General features: G+C 35.9%; 1 protein-coding gene across 1 annotated transcript in view; it reads right to left on the reverse strand.

The window, feature by feature from the left end:
* Nucleotides 1-13103, reverse strand: part of LOC129265401 (arginine-hydroxylase NDUFAF5, mitochondrial-like) — a 53819-nt gene extending 40716 nt beyond the window's left edge. Inside the window, exons 1-3 of the mRNA XM_064101392.1 lie at nucleotides 13047-13103; nucleotides 12033-12143; nucleotides 10971-11057 (exon numbers count right to left, since the gene is read on the reverse strand). Coding sequence (XP_063957462.1) covers nucleotides 10971-11057; nucleotides 12033-12143; nucleotides 13047-13103 — 255 coding nt within the window. The remainder of the gene's footprint in view (nucleotides 1-10970; nucleotides 11058-12032; nucleotides 12144-13046) is intronic.
* Between the last annotated feature and the right edge of the window lie 8221 nt (nucleotides 13104-21324).

Genomic DNA, 21324 nt, shown 5'->3' on the forward strand with positions numbered 1-21324 from the left:
ATGTGGGACAAAACATCATTTTCATGGATGACAATGCCCGTGCCCACCGAGCTAGGGTGGTGACCGAGTTCCTTGAGGGCCAGGGGATTGAGCGTATGGAGTGGCCAGCGAGGTCCCCGGACTTAAACCCGATAGAGCACGTCTGTGACATGATGGGGAGGAGTCTCGAGCAGCTCGAAGCCCATCCACTTGGACTGCAGCAGCTGGGTGTGGCTCTGGAGGCTGCATGGGATGCACTGGACGTCAGAGACATCAATCGCCTCATCAGCTCCATGAGACAGCGCTGTGAAGCCGTTATTGCTGCAGGAGGTGGTCACACTCGTTACTGAACTGCCTGAAAGACACTCAGACATTCGTTTTTACCACTTCATGTCGGTAGCTGATACCCCTCGGGGCCCACTTTTCAGGATGTGCAGTGATGCGAGAGACATTGTGCAACAACTGAAACCACCCATGCGTGAAATTGATTACAGCGTGTTTAAGGACATTTAGGACAGTTGTACTGAGGTATTTCCAGAAATAAAACACCTTGTATAAAATCTTTATGTACGTTTTAAAAAGTGGTCCTTAACTTTTTTTGAGTAGTGTAATATGTTCAAATAACTTATGTCAATATGATATTGAAGGAAACATGCATCACACAAATTAATTTAATGATAATGAAATGGAGAGTTTATCACCACCAAAAAAATGTTACAAATCTATACTATTCTGTGCAGCTATTGTAAACTTGTTACTTTTTTATTAATATTGCTCATATAAGTGAATAATTGGAATATTGTGTTCTGACATAACAGTTTAATAAAATATCTTATCTTGTCTTATCTTGATACTAATGCATAAGACACTAAAAGGCAAATCAGAAGTGGGTTGCTTACTGAACTTAAATAGCCCCCGCTTCTTCAAATGATCCTTGTGCAACAGGTATAATGACAATTCTTTCAAATGGCGCAGCAATGTAGATTATGGGAAACCACTCTCAAGTTAGTTTTCAGACTGATATGCATAGGCCTTTGGGACAATGCATCCCCCTTCCTTCCCTAGCCTTTGTCCCTCTGTCACTCTCCCCAAGGATGGAATCTTTAGAGCTATCCAATGTACATCATGTACCTAAACAATAAATACGATCAAATAAATTGATTTCTATTCATCATTTATGTCCATTTTGGTGCATTCAAGACAAGTTTGAAATGGAAAAATTCGATATTTTCAAGATTAAGTCTGTGACGTCAAGAAAACTTCAATGTCAAGAAATCTGAAATGAACAAAAGAGAATGGTTGAAAACTGATCTGCTTGAATTCATCCTGCAGCGCATGGAAGGATTCACATGGCAGTTCTGAAGTATGTACTGTACAGTCAACTCCCAGAGGACATTAGGAGGGAGTGCAACAGCATGGTATCTAATTGCACCCAAGGCTGAACGCAAGAGACATGAGTCGCATTCAATGTGTCTACTTTACAAGAAAACAGGAGTTCAAGAACTCACATCACTTGGACATTCATGTATGCCTGCTACACACAGTAACTATACACCCTGACATTTTCACAGTGTTTCGTTTTATGAATAACAGGAGTTCACCATCATGAGTTCACAACAATTTTCAATTCAGTGTGTGGCTACAGCTACTACGCATGAAAGCTAAATGTTACATGAAAGCCATTTTTATTTATGACAGAACATAGAACCCCTGCAACTTTGATATTGGCTTATTTTAATAGCAGATTACATAAATGTGTAAAAATAAAGTTGTGATGATGACACTTAATACTGGTTAAAGCATAAACTGGAGTATATAATTCATCTTCACCCATGCAGTAGGAGCCATACAAAATACATCCATTTAAAATAAAGCTATACAATTTAATCTTAATCACTCTATTCTACTTCTCTCTCCCACTCTCTCTCTTTCTCATGTTGTATGATAGATCAGTGAGTTTTTTTCACAAGGAAAACTAAAATCAATGGAGTAATCAAAGTGTATTTGCCTGATTTTTGTTGTACATATATCTTAGAGATATTATGATTCATTTGTAACATCATCAACTAAAATAACAACCAGACCAAATATCGAAAAAAGTACTATTTTGATATTGTAAAAAGAAAGCACAATATCAATGATTTATTAAGCTTGAGTCAAGACATGACAAAAAATGTTGAAGAAAGGAACAGGCATAAAGTGCATAAGAAATAAACTGACAGAATCAGAAAAAGAGACAGACAGAAAGAGAGATAGATAACAGATGGACAGTAAGGATATACAGATAGATAGATGCAGAGCAAAGATAGATAAAGAGACAGTGAAACAGAGACAATACAAACAGGAGAGACAAGATGAAATAAAGGAAAGAGAGGGGGATAGGACAAGACATAATTCATGAAGGCATTTAAAACCAAGGACAAAGCTTATACTGTACCTTCGTAAGGATACACAAATTATATTAGACTGGAAAAAATGATTTAAAAAAGAGATGACCTCTAAAAATCCAAGAGGGGATGGGTTGACAACAAACCCTATAATCAAAAGCAATAGAAAGAGGAGATAAGAAATGGACAGTGAATGATGGAGATATAGAAGAGCGAGCTAGGATATGGGAGAAGATTGAATGTTACAAGTGTCTATAACAGCCAGAGGGTGATCTGCCAACCAGGAGCATCAAATAACAAAGCTTTCAAACTGACAAAGTGGAAAAAAACGCACCAGGGGCTGACGTCTCATTAATCGTCACATGGTCTCATCAACGGGAGAGTCTCAACTCCCATGACAGCCACATGGTGCGTCTGCCATGGCTAACTCTCAGGAAGGGTGCTGGTACATTATCCATGTGATCAGTCATGTGACACGATGCCGCTAAGGCCTTGAAATTCTCTCAATAAACATGAATAGCGCAGATTTAAAATTGAATAAAAAACCCTTTGTTCATGCTTAAAGAGACTTCACATTTGCTTTCCATAGACAAAGCTTCTTTTTGATCCACTTTCGGTATAATCAATTCTATTTGTTCTTTATAACATTTTAAATAATAAATTTGATGAAATTGACATCAAGACAATAGAAAATAAGAAGACAATTAGATGCATGATTTTATGATCAAATAAAAAAAAAATTGATAAGTAAATTTGATTTCCTCATCTAACTGTACAAGTAGTGAACAATAGCAATACACATTGAATGAATACACAGGTAGGCAGTGTTATTCCACTATTGTTTACAATATTAGGAGGTCAAATTTAGTTTACAGACCTTTGTGTTTAATAGAAATTCAAAAGAGGGGAAAATCCCCACAGTATTTGATGGAGGGCTCGTTCAGTGGGATTATGGTAGATATTTTTGACAATGGAATGACCAAATAATGGATCGTTTTTCATGGATCAAACGTGTAATTTAATACATGTCATACCAATACTGATCATGGTGTCCAAAATCCTTCTCTTAGTTAAAGGATAAGGCTAGTCATGATTATCAATGTTATTGTTTTATCTGAAAAATGATGCAAAGGATATCATAAGCTTTATTTAGACCTCTAAAACAAAACATATTCAAACCTCTTATAAATATGCCTGCAAAGTGTAAAACTGTAAAACTTACCAAGCAATAAGAAGTAGATTAGCAAAGATAAAATCTGTACTTATATGTTTCATAAAAATATGTTAAATAACAAACAACTAGAAGGAACATTTTTTTCCCAGGTTAGCAAGACGAAGAATGAATTGAATCTGTTAGAAAGTGTGTGGGATAAAAGCAATAATTGCACAATGTAAATACAAAAGTTATTATGACATGGGTTAATGCCACTGCTTCAAAGAGAGAAAACATTTAAAAAGAGTGATTTTTATAATCATGTAAGACAGTGTGGTGATGGAATACAGCATATAACCAGTTGAGACTAATAAGTTAATTTACAAGGAGAAGATCGCATGCTTGAAGGTAACATAAAGAAGAATGAGTAATGAAGATCCAAGAACAGAACGAAAAGCAATTAATGTAATGAGAAAGTCAAATAGGAAACATTCTCGGTGTTTGTCATTGACTGAGAGAAATCGGCAATAATCTAATGAGCCGCAAAGGGAATGTGATTCGCAAGATCCTTTGAATCAAAGGTCTCATTATCCTCGCCCAGAGATAATACAATTAGGAGCTCCCCAAGGCCACAGTTCATTACAATACAATCTTGTTTGTGCATTATCTGAAGCTGCTCTTGGGAAAGCTTTTTACTTTGAATAAAAATTGCTTGGTGGAAAAAAGAGGGTTAGTGCAGGAAGTGATGGGTAGGGGGGAGATGCCTTTGTATAGGAAGGGGGTCTGAGAGAAGGAAGGGAAGGAATGGAGAAAGATATAAGATAAAGGGGGACAGGGAGAAACAGGAAATGAAGGAGAATGAAGAATACAAACATGACATATGAATAGTACTGTTGTCTAAAAACAAGTAAAATAAAACATATCGACATCTACCTAAGATAGGCAATATCATCAAGGAGGCAACACGGAGAGGGGGGAGGATTAAGACAGATAGGGGAGGTGGTGGGAGAAATGTGAGAGAGGTAGTGAGAGAAGTTGTGAATAGCCAAGTGGTAAAAAGCAAGAGAATTTACAATAATGATGAGAACGCCCCAAAACACACACAATACGTTCACATCTACTTAAGATCTATACATGGATCTAATAAAGAACGTTCCAGAAAAGGGGGAACATTTAGTATATAATAAAATCAATATAGATGGAAAGAAATGAGAAAAGTGAATTAACTTTAAGAGAAAGCAAGTGATCCCTGTATTAAAAATCATTGAAATAAAACTTCTTCATCCACCTAAGATGTTGACTATCACAGTCAGAGCTCATTGCTACAAAATCAGTCAATCCTGGTTAGGTGATTCCTACTCAAGAAGCAGGAGTGGGAATGATCTACCAATAAAGCAACTTCCATTACTCTTCTTATCCATGATTGGCCCGGTGAACCATCAAGAGTAACAAGAAGCAGCGTGAGTAGGCCAATCGGATTATCCAGTCATGAGGATTAATGGGGCACCACCTGGAGTAGATTAACCGGCTGTCACAGACACTCCAGACGTGCTCTTCTCATTCTCCCTAATCTCTATCCCAAATCTGATGCACCTTCACACTGCATCGCATTTCCTTCACTTTAAACGCTCCACTTTCAATGAACTGTTTATTAACCCTGTCGTTGCTGCAGGATGGAACACCACACACGATGTCCAGGAGTGGTATTCTGAGATCCATTTTATCTCAGATAAAATAAAATATTTTATCTCCTTTAAAATCAGTGAGATAAAATACCCTTAAAATCTCTTTGAATTGGTATTCTGAGAACAATTTTATCTCTGTAAGATACACCTATTTTTTTATCATTATCCAATTAGAAACGCGCTTTTATAGCTTTCTCATATCACTCAACCAATGGAAATCCATTCCGCTAGGAGGTGTGGCGAAGGAGTGAGATTGCGTCAATTTATTGACTTCAAATACGCTTGCGCGTCCTTTCAGAGATTTCTTTTTAACAAAACTGACAATACTCTCATCTTTTTTTCGAAGTCTATTTCGCATCTTTTCAAGCATCATTTCAAAGACAATATTAGTCAAGAAAAGTCGTATGAAATACTTCCCGATTGTACAGGAATAACTTTAAGGTGTTGTTCTCAATGAATATATCATTTTTCTTCATTTTCATGTCAACATTTGGAGTTACTTCACCTAGAAATATTGACGAAATCAACGTCGTGGAGATAAAATAGCCCCTACCCTCTTTTAAGTTAATTTTATTTTTTCTTCAAAGTAACTTAGGCGCAAGCACATCACCCGCGTTGCAATGGCCATATACGCGATGGGTATGTCTACGCAGCCTTCGTATCATCATAGATACGCAAGATAAAATTCATACGCAAGATATAAAATATAATTTTATCTGAGAGATAAAATGTCATCTCAGAATACCAATTTCATTTTATGAAATAAAATAAAATATTTTAAAGATAAAATGACCTCAGAATACCACCCCAGAGCATTACTGCCATACCGGAATAGTGAGTTAGGCAGTTAAGACACAGCTTCAGACATTGCTTATCCTCCAGACATTGTATTATATCCAACAGAATATTGTGAGCTACCTTTTTATTATGTAAATCCTCCAAGATGAGTTTTCCTGAAAATCCTATTTTACCTCCTTTATTGAAATTGACTTTTCCAACAAAACATATAAGTTCATATATACATGTAGGACCCATATTTGTCAGATATGACACTCTGTATTCAGATCTGGTTGATAGATTTTCCATGATGCAATGTTTTCTTTTCTTCAATTCTGCTTTAACTTAGATGTTTTCACTGTATTTTTAACGATTCATTTTTTAACCTGAAAATAGTTTTTCCCAGAATTCTTTGAATTATGTATTCACCCTTGCCCCACACTGCAGAAAAAGGGGACTTTAAATTTGACCTTCCTATTCTCCTGTACAAAGGACATGAAACCAAAGTGAAAGCTCATATCAATTTCTAACTATCCCTAAGGATGAGCTTTCAATACTTTATCTTGAGAATAAATTGATTTGACTGAAGAACTATAAAACATTTATAAAAGACGATTTTGCACATTCAATTGAAGAGTAAGAGCCTGTTTTACATTCATAACAGAAAGTTGATAAGGCTCTAACTTAATCACATCATCAAATGCATTGAAAGAGATGGCTTGTGGTGGCAGTGTCCATTCTCGTTTTTCTCTTTCATAATTAATGCTATCCTAAAAATGCTCATTATTTTTCATTCAATGATTACATTTTCACTAATATGCTTGTTTGATTTATGTCTGTTTGTTAAAATTAACTCAACATCAGGATGAAGTACTCCCTTTAAATTTATCGATCTTGAATTTGAGAGAGCCACCCCTCATTATGACATTTTTTTTTTTTAAGCAATACAGCACAAAAATGAGTCATGGCACTCATTAGGTATATCAGATGGATCTGCTCATTATCACTTTATGATCTGCAGTAAATGTTAGCTCTAAATCTCATCTCTGTAAATGGCGAAATTATGGATAAATGCTGAATGCATTCTCTCAAGCCTGTAAATATCCAAGATAATGAGTAAACGTTGAATGCCAACAATAAAAAAACCTGTATCAATCATCTAAAATGGAATTGATTAAAAGCTGAGATATGAGTGTAATGAAATGAAAATGTGAAATTATTAATTTGTATTGAATAATTAGGGTACTCCATAAAAAGGACAAGGAAGATGATACTGTTAATTGCGATGTCAACAACTGTTAGATCCCTAGACACATCAATTGCATTGCTTGATACAACGATGCAATATCATACTCATCCATGAGAGAATTTAATATCTACGAGACTATTATCAGTAGTCAGTACGATGAACTCAATCTTGACAGGAATTAAATAGAAAATCTGGGCGATTGTTTCAAATGGAGCACATCTCATTTCGCGCTTCATTTTACCTCTTCACCACATTCTGTTCAAGAGTCATTATATATCACGGTTTTAAATGACAGGTAATGCTTTCTCACATGAGAGTAAATGTCTGGAAAGATGTTGAAAGAGTGATTGAGAAAAGAGGCAGTCATTGCTACGACACGAAGACCCAAAGACGGCTCGGCAGAATGAGGTGCCCTTGTACTTGCCACCTGACGTCAAATCTCACAAATTACTTGGCTGCAAGCGGAAATTGTCCTGTTGAAAGACACCTCGCGTAATTCAACGCTTGGCTCCCTTGATGAGACCATGTTAAGACAATCGAACACAACCAAGTGCTACCAAGATGTAGTCTGTTCTTACAGACTCCATTCTGATCAATCTGTTGATTTTCTGCTGACCACTAATCCCAAGAAACATGCACCAGTGTTTTCTCACTAGCCAAATTCATGCCACCTAATATGTAACTTACATTTTTCAAGAGAACTTTGGAAAAAAATACCGAAATATTAAAGTGAAAAAGCATACCGCTAATTATAAAAAATCATTTAAAAAAGAGACCTGATGAAAATTCATATTTTTTCTTGGCCACTAAGCTTCGTGTCTGCAATAAAAAGCAGAATTTTCAGCAGTCAGCATGAATCTGCGGTCTCTTCGTATCATGAAGACAGATCTTTCCAAGTATTAGAAAAGACAGCTCTCTTCTTTCTTTGTTCTGTGAGTGTCAAATGTATGTCAAGTTGAAAGCAGGAAGTCTAAGTCATTCTGCCCTAGAGCTTTTTGTATAATGTTACATGTTACATAAACATAGAAATGCATGAAGTTTCGAAGGGGAGTTTCACTTTTATGTAATTCAATCCAGCCTTACAATTTACAGAAATAATTTTGCCTATACCACTGAAGATTTCATTTTGTAACTAAAAATATAATGACAGAAGTAAAATGAAATACTAGTATAGAATATTCTATTAAATCAGTACTTAAAAGGGGGAGGCTGACAAATTTACATGTACATCTACATTGGGACAGAAGATATCATACATTATCATCTATATACAGTGTTTTAGCGATGCATTAAAAACACATATTTTGGTCTTCATCAATTTCACGTGCAGTATCAGAGCGTTTCCCTAAAAAGGACCCAAATCTGATGAATATCCCATAGGCTCCTGTACAAAATTTGCCACTGAATATGAGACCATATTTAACAGTCTAGTGCGCATGTGCAAAAGATACAACGCATACAACAATGAAACTAATGTGATGCGCAGCATAGAGCACAACTACGCTCGATGATGTCATAATGACTACATGCAAGTCCCATGTCAATGACCAAATTAAATCCTATGAAATGATGATGCCATAATGTGATAAGTGATATGACTTGTTCAATCAAATTTTCCCTCTTTTTTGGGGGGGTGGGGTGGGATGGAAGATAATTATATTGGAAGGCTTTATTTCATGGAATACCAGAAATATTCCAGTCCTTAGGGCCAATATAATATAATTATTTTGAAAACTAATAAAAGGAATGGTCCAGGCTGAAAATATTTATATCTAAATAGAGTAAAATTCACAGAGCAAAATGCTGAAAATTTCATCAACATTGGATAACAAATAACAAAGTTATTGAATGTTAAAATTTATCAATATTTTGTGAAAATAGTTATATGCACATCGTCATGAATATTCATTAGGTGGACTGATGTCACATCCCCACTTTCCTTTTTCTTATGTTATTTCATGAAATAATAAATGTTTCATTTTTCATATATGTGTAAATGATGTGTCTCCGTTATGATGAAATAAGTTGCGGCAATAAATAACTAATGCAATTAATCAGTTGTTAATCCAATTGTTTTAGTTCTTGGTAGAAAAATTTTGAATAAACCTAATTTCATATACATGTAATAAAATACAAAAGAACAAGTGGGGATATGACATCATCAGCCCACCTAATGAATATTCATGAAGACATGCCTAGAACTGTTTCACCGGAATAATGCAAATCTTTAAAATTCAATAACTTTGTTATTTATCAGAATTTTATCAAATTTTAGGCATTTTGCTTTGTGAATTTTATTGAGATAAAAACATCTCCAGCCTGGACCATCCCTTTAAGGCTTAACGACAATATGCTGCCAGAGAGAGTGGCCTCTCCCCTACCTATCCCTTTTTTAACATAAAATGTATGCATGTATACGCTCATACTACAGATATATGTTTTACTTCTATTTTGTGAAAAGAAAACAAAATATATTAGAGATTTCTAGCATTGTTTTGTGAATGGTATTAATGCAAAATTATCTCTGTACCATAGGGGCCCGTTTCCTAAAGCTGTTCGTAAGTTACGAATGACTTTACGCATGACTGGTGACCCTTTCTTGTGCTATATGATATATCCCTATGTAGCTGACTTATGGATAAGAACATGTTCTAGTCATTCGCAAAGTTGTGCGTAACTTTACGAACAGCTTTATGAAACACCACCCAGGGTGAATGACACTGACAACAGCAATGACAAAGGACTATAAAAATGATGAGGATGATGATGGCAATTATATTGCCAATGAAAGAGGCAATGACAATGAAATGACACAGATTAAGAATATTGTACCAAGCCGCCAACATCAACCTCATGAAGTTGTTGGGCATAGAAATGAATACAGCATCACAGTACTGTAGGCACTGGCACCAGTTACATTAGCTGAATATCACTAACAAGGTAAATAGTTTTTTTTTTCAAAAAAATGTCTTAATTTGTAGACTAAGCTGCTTTACCAGTTTGGTAAAAGCGTTTTGTAAAACTGGAGCAAGAGAAAATAGAATTTTGCTAAAGTGCATCTCAATTCCCTGCTTCCTCCTTTACAAGGCATAAAGAGACATGAATTTTGGGTCACAGAAAATGATCTCATTAAAAAGGGAAGAAAATGGAGTCCAAACACATACAATTAGAAGTGAAGGAGGGAAGGGTACCCAAGGGGACTGGATGAAGTCAATTTGAAAACAATCCCCTTAAGTCTTCAGACCTGGTTCATTGGTAACCGGGGAAAATATGTGATTAAAAAACGTAAAAGACATAAAACCTTCACAAGAATTATTAGTACCCATAGAGTGAATTTGAAGACCAAATTCAATAACTCGTAGATTGTAGCCGTCTATGGTGCTCTTAAGATTTTATGAAAATTTGTGGATGTACGACATCAGTCAACTCTATTTCTAATTTGTCTAATGTATGAATGCTTGAAAGATACTAAATATCTTAAATCACACGAGACTGCATAACTCACCATTAGCTTAGGATCTAGACTAGGAGTGAATTTAACCCTATCTAGCACGGGGAGGGGGTGCAGGTTATTTTTAGCCCCCCATCAACATTTTTTATGATAACTCTGTAATGCAAAATAATGCGCCACAAGGTTTCATGACTTATTGCTCGCTGCAAAACTATATGGATATATACAAGAGTTAAACACACAGTAAGTCAAGAAAATTGGGTGAAGGAACAGGAAGTTGAATACTTACAACGGTTAGCATATTATATCCTGATCTTGAAAGAAGATTTCCGATGTCTTGCATATCAGCAAAAGGTGATATATGAGGTGCAAACCCCTGCAAAAATCACAATAAACATTAATAGGAAAGGACATTGAGGAAATGAAGGGAAAATATCTACATCTACCTCACCGGTGTGTTGGCTCAGTTGGTAGAGCGTCCGTCTCACAACCGGGAGGTCGGGGGTTCAAACCCCAGCCGCGTCAGACCAAAAGACGTTAAAAGATGGGAGTTGCTGCTACCCTGTTTGGCGTTCAAGGGATAGAGCCTCATTGATCTGGCGCTGCACAGTGGCTGCCGGGCCCACGATCAATTGGGCAAAGCAAATTTTCGGAGTATTTCATTTCATGTCTATTTCGAATAATAAATTATGGATTTTCATTTTATAAATAAGGAGTAACCCCTTAATCTATTTACTGTCACAATATGATGTTATGACAACCATTGACCACAAAAAATACAAGAAATCTTTCTTGTTTGGACTGCTAAGTTTCAACAGATGTAGCAGAGAAAGCACATCCCATGCACAAGTAAACTTGCAACTTCACACTGTTATAAATATCTTTTAAATCTCTCCCTAAATTCCTCTACATTAAAATCAAATGGTTAGATTTGATTCAACTGATTTAATTTTGCAATGGTATATTTAAAACTTTGATCTGTCCACAAATCTTAGCAATTATTTGACCATCTTATTAAGGGTGATGAGTTGAGCAGTGACAACTTGGCCAAAGTAAGAGCGACGTCTTTCACAAAGAAATTTTTCAAGCATAGTTGCATCGCAAATCCTCACATTTCAACATAAATAAAACAATGTGAAACACAGGAATACAGAAAAACTGCAGTGAAAGATTAACAGCACTTTTGATTCATGCTAAAAAGTCTAAAGGCTAATTCCAGAATGCGAGAATTGGCGATGAAATGATGCTTCCTTTATTCCTGCAGATGCGCCTCTGCCTTTTCATTTGGTAAGGTAACTTACCTAGCCACCCCCAGAAAATAAATTGAAAAAAAAAAAAGCTGTTAGCTTACCCCTTCTCTCTCTAGTTCAGCCAGCTGCAATGAACACCTCAGCTCAAAGAGAGTATCCCCTCCAAATATAGCTCCAATGAATGCTCCATCTTTCTTCAATGCTGTGTGGATCTGTTGAGATAGGGGGGTATGGGGGAAAGGAAGACAAAAGGCCATTATGTAATATTTGCAACATTAAAATTTGCTTGTTATTTGATCATAAAATTGAGAATTACCCAGGTTGTGTGGATTTTCATCAATGAACTTTGAATCTGAATGTGGATCTGTAAAAAGAAAATGGTAAAAAGACAAGGCAAAAGCGATTTTGTGTCTCGCCCACTTATGAAAATAACCAGAAATATTGTGACTTGCGAACGTACGCAACAGAATTGTATCGAAACTTCATTGTGAAATGAATGGGATGGAATAACACTTGTCATAAGAGCCTTGCACGTAAACTTTACCGTTGACCTGAAAATGACCTTTGACCTTACCATGTGACCTCCGACTGCAGCATAACATGCAGGTCCCCCAAGTCCATCTACCATCCAAGTTTGGTTGAAAAGCGACTTACGGTTGCGGAGTTAGGTGTCATAAGAGAGTCTTGTATGTAAACTTTAAAGTTGACCTGAAAATGACCTTTGACATTACCATGTGACCTCCGACTGCAGCATAACATGCACGTCCCCCAAGTCCATCTACCATCCAAGTTTGGTTGAAAAGTGACTTACGGTTGCGGACTTAGGTGTCAAGAGAGTCTTGCATGTAAACTTTAACATTGACCTGAAAATGACCTTTGACCTTACCATGTGACCTCCGACTGCAGCATAACATGCAGGTCCCCCAAGTCCATCTACCATCCAAGTTTGGTTGAAAAGTGACTTACGGTTGCGGAGTTAGGTGTCATAAGAGTCTTGCATGTAAACGTTGACCTGAAAATGACCTTTGACCTTACCATGTGACCTCTGACTGCAGCATAACATGCAGGTCCCCCAAGTCCATCTACCATCCAAGTTTGGTTGAAAAGCGACTTACGGTTGTGGAGTTATGTGTCATAAGGTTTGTGACGGACGGACGGCGGACGGATGACATTTGGATCCCTAAGTCTCGCCTTCACCTCTGGTGGGCGAGACAAAAAGGATTCCATTTGCAAAGGCAAAGGCAAGGGTGATATAAATTGGATTAGTGAGACAGAGAGAGAGAGGGTGTGGGGGAGGGAAGATGGAGTGATGAAGGATGAGGGATGAGTGTGTGTGAGAAAGAATATAAACAGAGTGAGCAAGAGAGCGAGAGAAAAAAAGAAAGTACATGTAAGCGGAAACATCAACAGAAAACAGTAACTAACAGAAAGAATAGAACATGAAAATAATTGTAGAGAAGTGAAAGTGTTAATTATATATGAAATAAGATGGCAGAGAGAAAAAAAGGAACACACTCATGACAAAACATGTCTACGTAACTAAGGGTTGTTCAATGTCGATTTGCAAAGTTAAACAGCAACATGAGTCATGAATGCAAACTCAATTACAAAACACAGAACACAAACAAGATAAGCGGTGCACTGTTAAGTGCCGAAAATATACAATCTGATCATTTTTTAATCATGTTTAAATTTCCCACTTTCATTAATGCAGCTTTATTAAGCAATTTGACCCATCACAAAAAAGGTAAATTCTAGTACTAGTGGATGTATGCTTCCAATGCAGAGCAAGTTTAAAGACGTTTCAAAAGTCAATTGTGTTCAATGTCGCATTCCCAATGCTGAAGGCCATAAAATCTGAGCTGATCGCGTTTCCAAATGTCCTTTCCGCATTTAAATTTTCCTTCCAATTACAATTGAGAGAAGTTTACTGTTACAACCAGGAATGGGGAACATTGAACACATCCTTTGTTTCTCTTATATCCACGTTTTGTAATAGCGTTTTAAATCATGATTCATGTTGCTGTTGAAAATTGAAAATCAACATTGAACACACCCTATGTATCCTTTAGAAATGAAGAGCAAAACTTGTTTACTGCAATTATTGATGACTTCCTATCCAGTCTGTCCTTGGGGCATATTTCAAATTTGACAAGATCGGCAGAATAATAGATCTTCAAGATAGATCCTCTTACAACAGGTCCATGTTTCAAATGTGTCAGTGAATTTCACTATCAGGCCCTCTCAAATGTACAGTCATTAATGCACAAAGGCAAATGAAATGGGTCAGAGATGTACACGTAAATAGGTCACACGCCCCTTTTTCTCCTTACCATTAATCATATGAAGAAAGATCTTTCTCCAGGCAACAAGCTATAACGTAGTCATGGGTCATAACAGATCCTAGTAACCTTCTCAAGATTGATGGTAACAACTTATTGTAGTACTGGTATAACGCATAATTGAAATTTAGATGTGAGTAATGATGAGTAAACATACAATACCAATGAGTATCGACTTAATTTATAATTTGCAATACTAGTACCTAGTATTACGAGATGAATTGTGGGAAAATATTAACCCACACCCAATCAGCCCATTTAATATTGTCTGAGAGACAAATCAGCTCTAATGAAATTTCAATCCAAAGATTCAAATGACATATCGAGAGTAAATATTGAAAACGCCTTGATTCATATACAGACAGTTGATCGATCGAAAAGTGATTTTTACTGTAAAACAGAAACACAATATGATCAATTCTATCCATATCATAATTCAATGAATTCAAGAATATGTTTGATTTCACGAAACAATCATATCTACTTTTTTCATGCAAACAAATCCAAATGATTTGCATGGATGAGACATTTTGAATACTTTTTAGTGTGCACAAACAAATCCAAATGATTTGCCTGGCAACATTAGTAAAACCAGTTAACACAAAATATTGCCCACAAATTCTTTTGATCTTTTTGGCTAATTCCCAACTGTTACATATTTTCTTACCATATCAATGATAAACATGACACCATGTGGAAATAGAAAACCTTTTCCCACTCTCATACTACCAAAATATACAATGGATATATGAAACATTTGAATATTTTCTAATTTTAGAAATGCATCCAAAACAACTCATACAAGAGAATAATAATTTCAGAAATATATTAAAAAACTTATGATACACTGGTAGTCAGTGTGCAAGCAAAGTAAGACAACCCTACAAATTTGCACAATACAGGTGATAATTGAAGGTTTGATATTCTGACTCTGAATTTTTGCCATGGCCCATTCCATCAAGTCTCTTGCCTTACTTTCGAACAAATCAACTAATCACGATATTGTACAATGTATGAGATGATATATATGATATGACAGTGACTTTTCAGATACAATGGCTGTTTGATATTATGTCCTCTATTGAAATATTACATCATATGACCATTCAGAAACATATCCAAAGGTCCTATATATGCAGCATGTCCCAACATCCTAATAATTTACAAATTCAAGTTTATGGGCATTTTCACCACAGATGGACAGAGGCAAAAAAATCAAGTTGATATACATGTCAAATGCTTTATGTTTTTTAATAAAACAAGACCTGAAGTTTCTGAGACAAAATTTTTTTCCGACTCTGGCAGCCATTTTTTATTTCAAAATGGCTGCCAAAGTATGGATACAAATTAGTGTTGAAAATAGTATATTGATACATATTTTGTTTTGACAGATTTTTAAAGAACAGGTTTGATCATGATGTTTTCGCCTGTGATTTAGCTTGCTATTATAACACTTTTTAAAATCCCACAGAAAGAAACACCAGTCATTCATTCATCTGATAAAAAAACATTGATGAAGTATGTGATATGGTATGTAATGTCAGTTACCGAAAACATGAACTTTTTTTCTCATTTCCTGGAAAAGAGGATATATTATATGAAACTTGGTAGATTTCCTCTCTAGGTAGCACCCCTCCCTTCGACACCAAAATTAAAGATTACCAATTAACAATGAAGCCATAGGGTACCATTAAATATATGTAATGTCAGTTACCAAGTGGAAAATGTAATGTCAGTTACCGAGATGTAATGTCAGTTACCATGATAAAACGTTGGTTACCAATATTGAAATGCAAATATGTGGTCAATTTTATGGTGAAGAAATATTGTATACATGTACTTGTTATTTAAGTCTTTCACTTTAAAAGTCACACCAGAAGGAGCTTGCTATTGACTTTTAAAAGGTATAGTTCACAAGGAATACTATATGAAATTATGAAGGAAGTTGCATTCCCATCGTGCAAAAAAATTTACAATGAAATTGTTTTGTACATGCACTTACCAAGTACCTAATTGTTTGTATCAGACAATATTTTATTTGGTTATCGGGGGGGGGGGGGGGGTAGGGGGTACTTTTCCCAACCTATTGCCTAAATCTGCAACATTTTTTAAGCTTAACATTGTGATGAAGGGGATTTCCAGGGTCCCTTTTTTAGTTTCTAGGATTCTTTTGAGCATTGCCTCGCTAAAAGTAAATTCCTGGTTTTTATACCTGTTAGTAGTGTGGATGTGTGATACAATTTTGTTTTTGGTTTACAAGTATAGATGAAAAGTGAAATTTGACAGTTCTGATCAATGTTGCATGGATCTACTAAAACTGTGTTTTTTTTCTTCAAATTTACAAATAGTTCAGTTTCAGTTTAGAAGCTGGAGTTTATTTTTTGTTGACAGCTTATAAAAGAAATTAGCAAAGAAAATGATTAAACAAATTATGAAGAGAATTGAAATCCGACAGATATGAACAAGCATTGATTGCACTGACCAGAATAGAAATCAATAAAACTACATGGCTGCATGAGATTTGGGGGAGGGGTACATGTAGCCTAGGGGAGGAGACCCTTATTCATTTTGCCTTTTTTGAGGGGAGGGGGAGGTTGGAGAAGTAAAAGGTTTAAAAAGTCAATATAAAACTGATGAATATATTATGGGTGTATAATCAGAAAAATCCATGTGTACAGTCAATGCAATATTAAATTACTATAGGAAAACATGTAGCTGCTATGACAACCCACCCCCACCCCCCCCCCCCCCCCCCGACTAAGTAAAACATACATTTCTTATCTTTGGATAATTAAAAATGTGAAGTATTATGAAACTTTTATGATTTTAAAAAGCCTTACATATAAGTACCAAGAAAATTATGCCTTTGAAAATCATATAGCACTGGTAAATGTTAATGTGTATTGTCAGTTACCGACAAGTAATGATAAAAATGTTCAAATCAAAGAAAGGAATTAAGAAAAAGAAAAAGTTTTTTCATTGAAATGTTCCTAAAAACTCGGGTATACTTCCACATCAAGCTCACTTTCATGTGAAGCCCTGCACAGAAGATACAATGCAATGATTCCACACATTTGACTTCCATGTGTTATCTCTATGGCAAATTAAGTGTAATGTCAGTTACCAGCATGGTTGTGGAAAAATTATCATAGTCCCCAAAAGACAAAAACGAATTGTTTAATATTTTGACACATCTTAACCTAGTAACGGAGGTATATTTACATATTCAAATTATTACTCTATCTACTCAGGGACATGAGATATTTCAATTTTAATGAACACCCTGAAATTGCATGTCCTTTTGCGTAATGTCAGTTACCGACACATTTTTGCTTGCTGATGCGTAAAAAGATGTGGTTACATAGGAAAACTTAGTATCAGAGTATACAGCAAGGTTCACTTTATTAACTCTATCAAAAGCAAACTCCCATCATTTGTTGTTTACAGATACACACAATGAAAGGTGTGAAAACATTGTGCTGTGTAATGTCAGTTACCGTGAAAATGCCCTTATATGAATAAAGTTTGCATATTTCAGCAAGCTCAATTCATGTTGTATTTTCTGTACATTTCAAAGGCCTTGATTCACTGGTTTTGAATTTACAAGCCCTTATACAGTGCATCCCAGAAAAAGGAAACCTGGATTCCGACATCTTTTTTTCTTCAAAGGCAAATTGATTATATTTCATTTACATCATCATCATCCAATTCAATTATTCCTCTACATTTTGATACCTAATATGTAATGAACTCTTCACACATTAATTAGCAAAATGAGATTGAAATTTTAATGTCAAAATCAGGTTGCGCAGAAACACAAGATTGGTTTGTGATTTGACAACCGTGCTTATCCAACATTTGACTCATTTGAATTTCCTTTGTATTCTTTGTTAAAGTTCTCTGACTGATCCCCGAAATGAGAGTCGATTCAGATTCTTATGTGAGTTTCTGATAGGCCTCAATATTTATTGATTGCAACCTGCCATGCGTGAATGATTTGCTAAGCTGGTGTTCTTAAGATGAGATTCTACTCCTACCATGAGAATCAAATTCATGATAAAAACATGTTTGACAATCGTGAAATTCATCTCTGAAAACCTGTTTCCATTTCTGTGGGATGCAGTGTATAACAGCAGTGTTTGATAGTCTCCATTCCAAGTTTGATAATTGAGAATTTAAATTCAGGGGACGAATGGATTGGCCATATCAGGGAAATATCCCTGCCTATATCTTGGATGTTCAAATGGCAGTTGACATGAAAGAGACAATCCAGAAATAACAGTGCTTTAAACTTGGAATGGGCTGAAAAGCACCACTATTATACAATTGTCTATTCAAAAGGGTGGAAGCAAAACCATCTATTTGATGAGCTTTTTATTTCTGCTCATTTAATTGAGATTAAAACTTAATTTTAGAATTTCTTCAGAAGTATTTCTTTTTGTGGGGGGATGCACAGTGGGGCTCAAAAAACAAATTGTTGACGTGGCGTAACAAGGCCAATAAAAATTTGGGTAGGTAGGGTGGATTTTTTTTTTTTTTTTTTTTTTTTTGGGGGGGGGGGTATTGTCGTTATCGTCGCTTATATTTGCATACATCAAAGTAGCAATTTATACACATACATACATACAGTGGCGTAGATAGGTCCTCGGACAATATGTTCAAATAACTCTCCACACACACACACACACTAATATACATGTATATGGACACAGAATGAGCCAGAAATTGTTGAAATCTTTTTCCGCATTGCGATTTCGATATTTACGCAATTGATATCGGATTAAAAAATAAAAAAGCATAGGGTTGGTGATAATTTTAGGGTCAGGCAGATTATGCCAAGTAAACAATTTTTTTTTTGCCACGTGTTTAAAATATCAGGTTCGTCTAAAAGAGATGTGTGTCTCACATAGCTGCACAGCCATCTTTTGCCAATTATCATTAAATGTAATTTGTCATAGCTAGTACAGTTTACAAGTATATTGGCTATTATCCTGAAGCACTTGACCTCATTTTTAATGGACCCATAAAGAGTGTGTTTTCAGTATCATTTGTTGTCCTAATTGAGGTTCTGTGTAATGCAATGAATGCCTCAAATAAAAGTGCATTCCGATTAACAACGAAAATAGTGGCGCCTCATATAAAACAGTAGGAAACATGTCCGTACTCATTTCATCACTTATCAGCTTTATGCCTTTTTTTTGGTGGTCGCCTCCTACCGCATCAAGATTTACGTTTCTAAAATTTGTTAGACCGGTTGGACTTACATTAGCCATTTGGGATTTCTGTTAAATATATAAGGAATTTTCATCGTAATCATACTCATTCAGAACCTATATTAAAACAAATTTTATATGGTTTAAAGACATTCACATCTGACGTCATGTTCAAAATAAAGATTATACGACAAGCGGTGGACTAAGGTAATGGGTATGTGGTTTTAAGACAACCTAGCGATAATGTATTTGACCCACTTCAGACTAGGACTCTGATTTCCAATGGGAGAGTTCAAAGTGATGGATCGATCTTTCTCAGATCCTAATGATATGGTCACACCTCCAATAATAACCCCCACTTCATCAACCAAAACAGGACTAGGTAAATTTGTACCATGTGAGTACTGCAAGAAGACAAACTTGTAATTTTAGACTTGAAAGGAGATTAACTTTTTTAGTACGATTTCTGAGTACAAACCTTCAATTTACAGCTGCATTCTTTTCATGGTGATATAGGTAATCAAATTTGAAATAAGCTGTCCAAATTTGCAGTCAATCTTCTCTCATTATTTTTCAACCTTTATAAAATATAAATCTTTTAAGAGATTCCTATTTTTCTCTCCTGATAATTTTTTGTTGTATTGTTACTTGCTACTGTGAAAATTGTATTCCTAATGTTTCATTTATGTTTATGTATTCATTTTGTAGAGTAAAAGGAGCCCATTACCTTACAAATACTGGCTCTATATAGATCTTGTGCTTAATCAATTATCGCTAGAGGGTATTCATTTGTCTCGCAATCTACTATGGTCAACAAGGAAATTCGTGATCACTCTCGCAAAAAGTGTTCACTTGCTTTCTAGGAAATTCGTGATCACTCTCCCAAAAAGTGTTCACTAGCTTACAAGTTCACGAGCTTTCGAGTGCCCCTGCAACTCTTTATCAAGTGACAAAAATTATCTGATAGCGTAGTCTATTTATACCAATCCCCAGGACCGAACACACGAACGCGGGAACAATAGGTGGGCACTGATCCGTTATGTGATTGGTCAGGCGTATATGCAAATAAGCCGGAGGTATATGCAAATACGCCGCGAGTCGGCAATATGCAAATAACACAAAATTTGGGGTCGGCATGCACTGCCAGATAAGGGGGTATTGTGCTGTCGGATGGTTCGCATCCAGAAATCGGGGATGTCGATTCCGCTGTCTCTGTTGAAGTTGTTAGGACAAAGATGTATACTAATTGCCTCCTTAAGCGCGATGTTCGGTTACAGCGAACCGACACATCCGCGGTAGCAGAACATGCTTGGGAGAAGCAACACCACCCAGATTGGGAGGGTGTACATTGCGTTGCCAAAGAGAGACATTGGTATACACGCAGGATCTACATCCTCCAGTCCAATGGATTAATGGATTACTAAGTATACCCCTTTGATAATTTCTGATGCAAAAATGAGAATAATTCTCACACAGAGATTTGAAAATATATTCTAATCTCTGTCAAGGCTTTGCACGTACACACATACTTATTCATTTTTTTTACCTCACATATCAAGTACACATAACCACAGGACCACACCAATGTATTGCCTTGGACTATTAACTCATTGTACATGTAAATCCATCCTCAGATCCAGAATTTCTTTTCAAACATTGATTATCCTATAAATTCACTGTAATCTTGTCTTACACCCCATGATTGTCCGAAAAAGCCATCAAATCATGTATTGGCTTTCACAAAGAGCATCTGACACCACTTTCATTACCGCTTAAGCTGGCTGTTGTACAAGATGGTGTACTATATCCAACTTACTCTGTTTTTGGTTGCTTTATTC

This window comes from Lytechinus pictus, chromosome 7 (assembly GCF_037042905.1).
Source record: "Lytechinus pictus isolate F3 Inbred chromosome 7, Lp3.0, whole genome shotgun sequence".
NCBI lineage: Eukaryota > Metazoa > Echinodermata > Echinoidea > Temnopleuroida > Toxopneustidae > Lytechinus > Lytechinus pictus.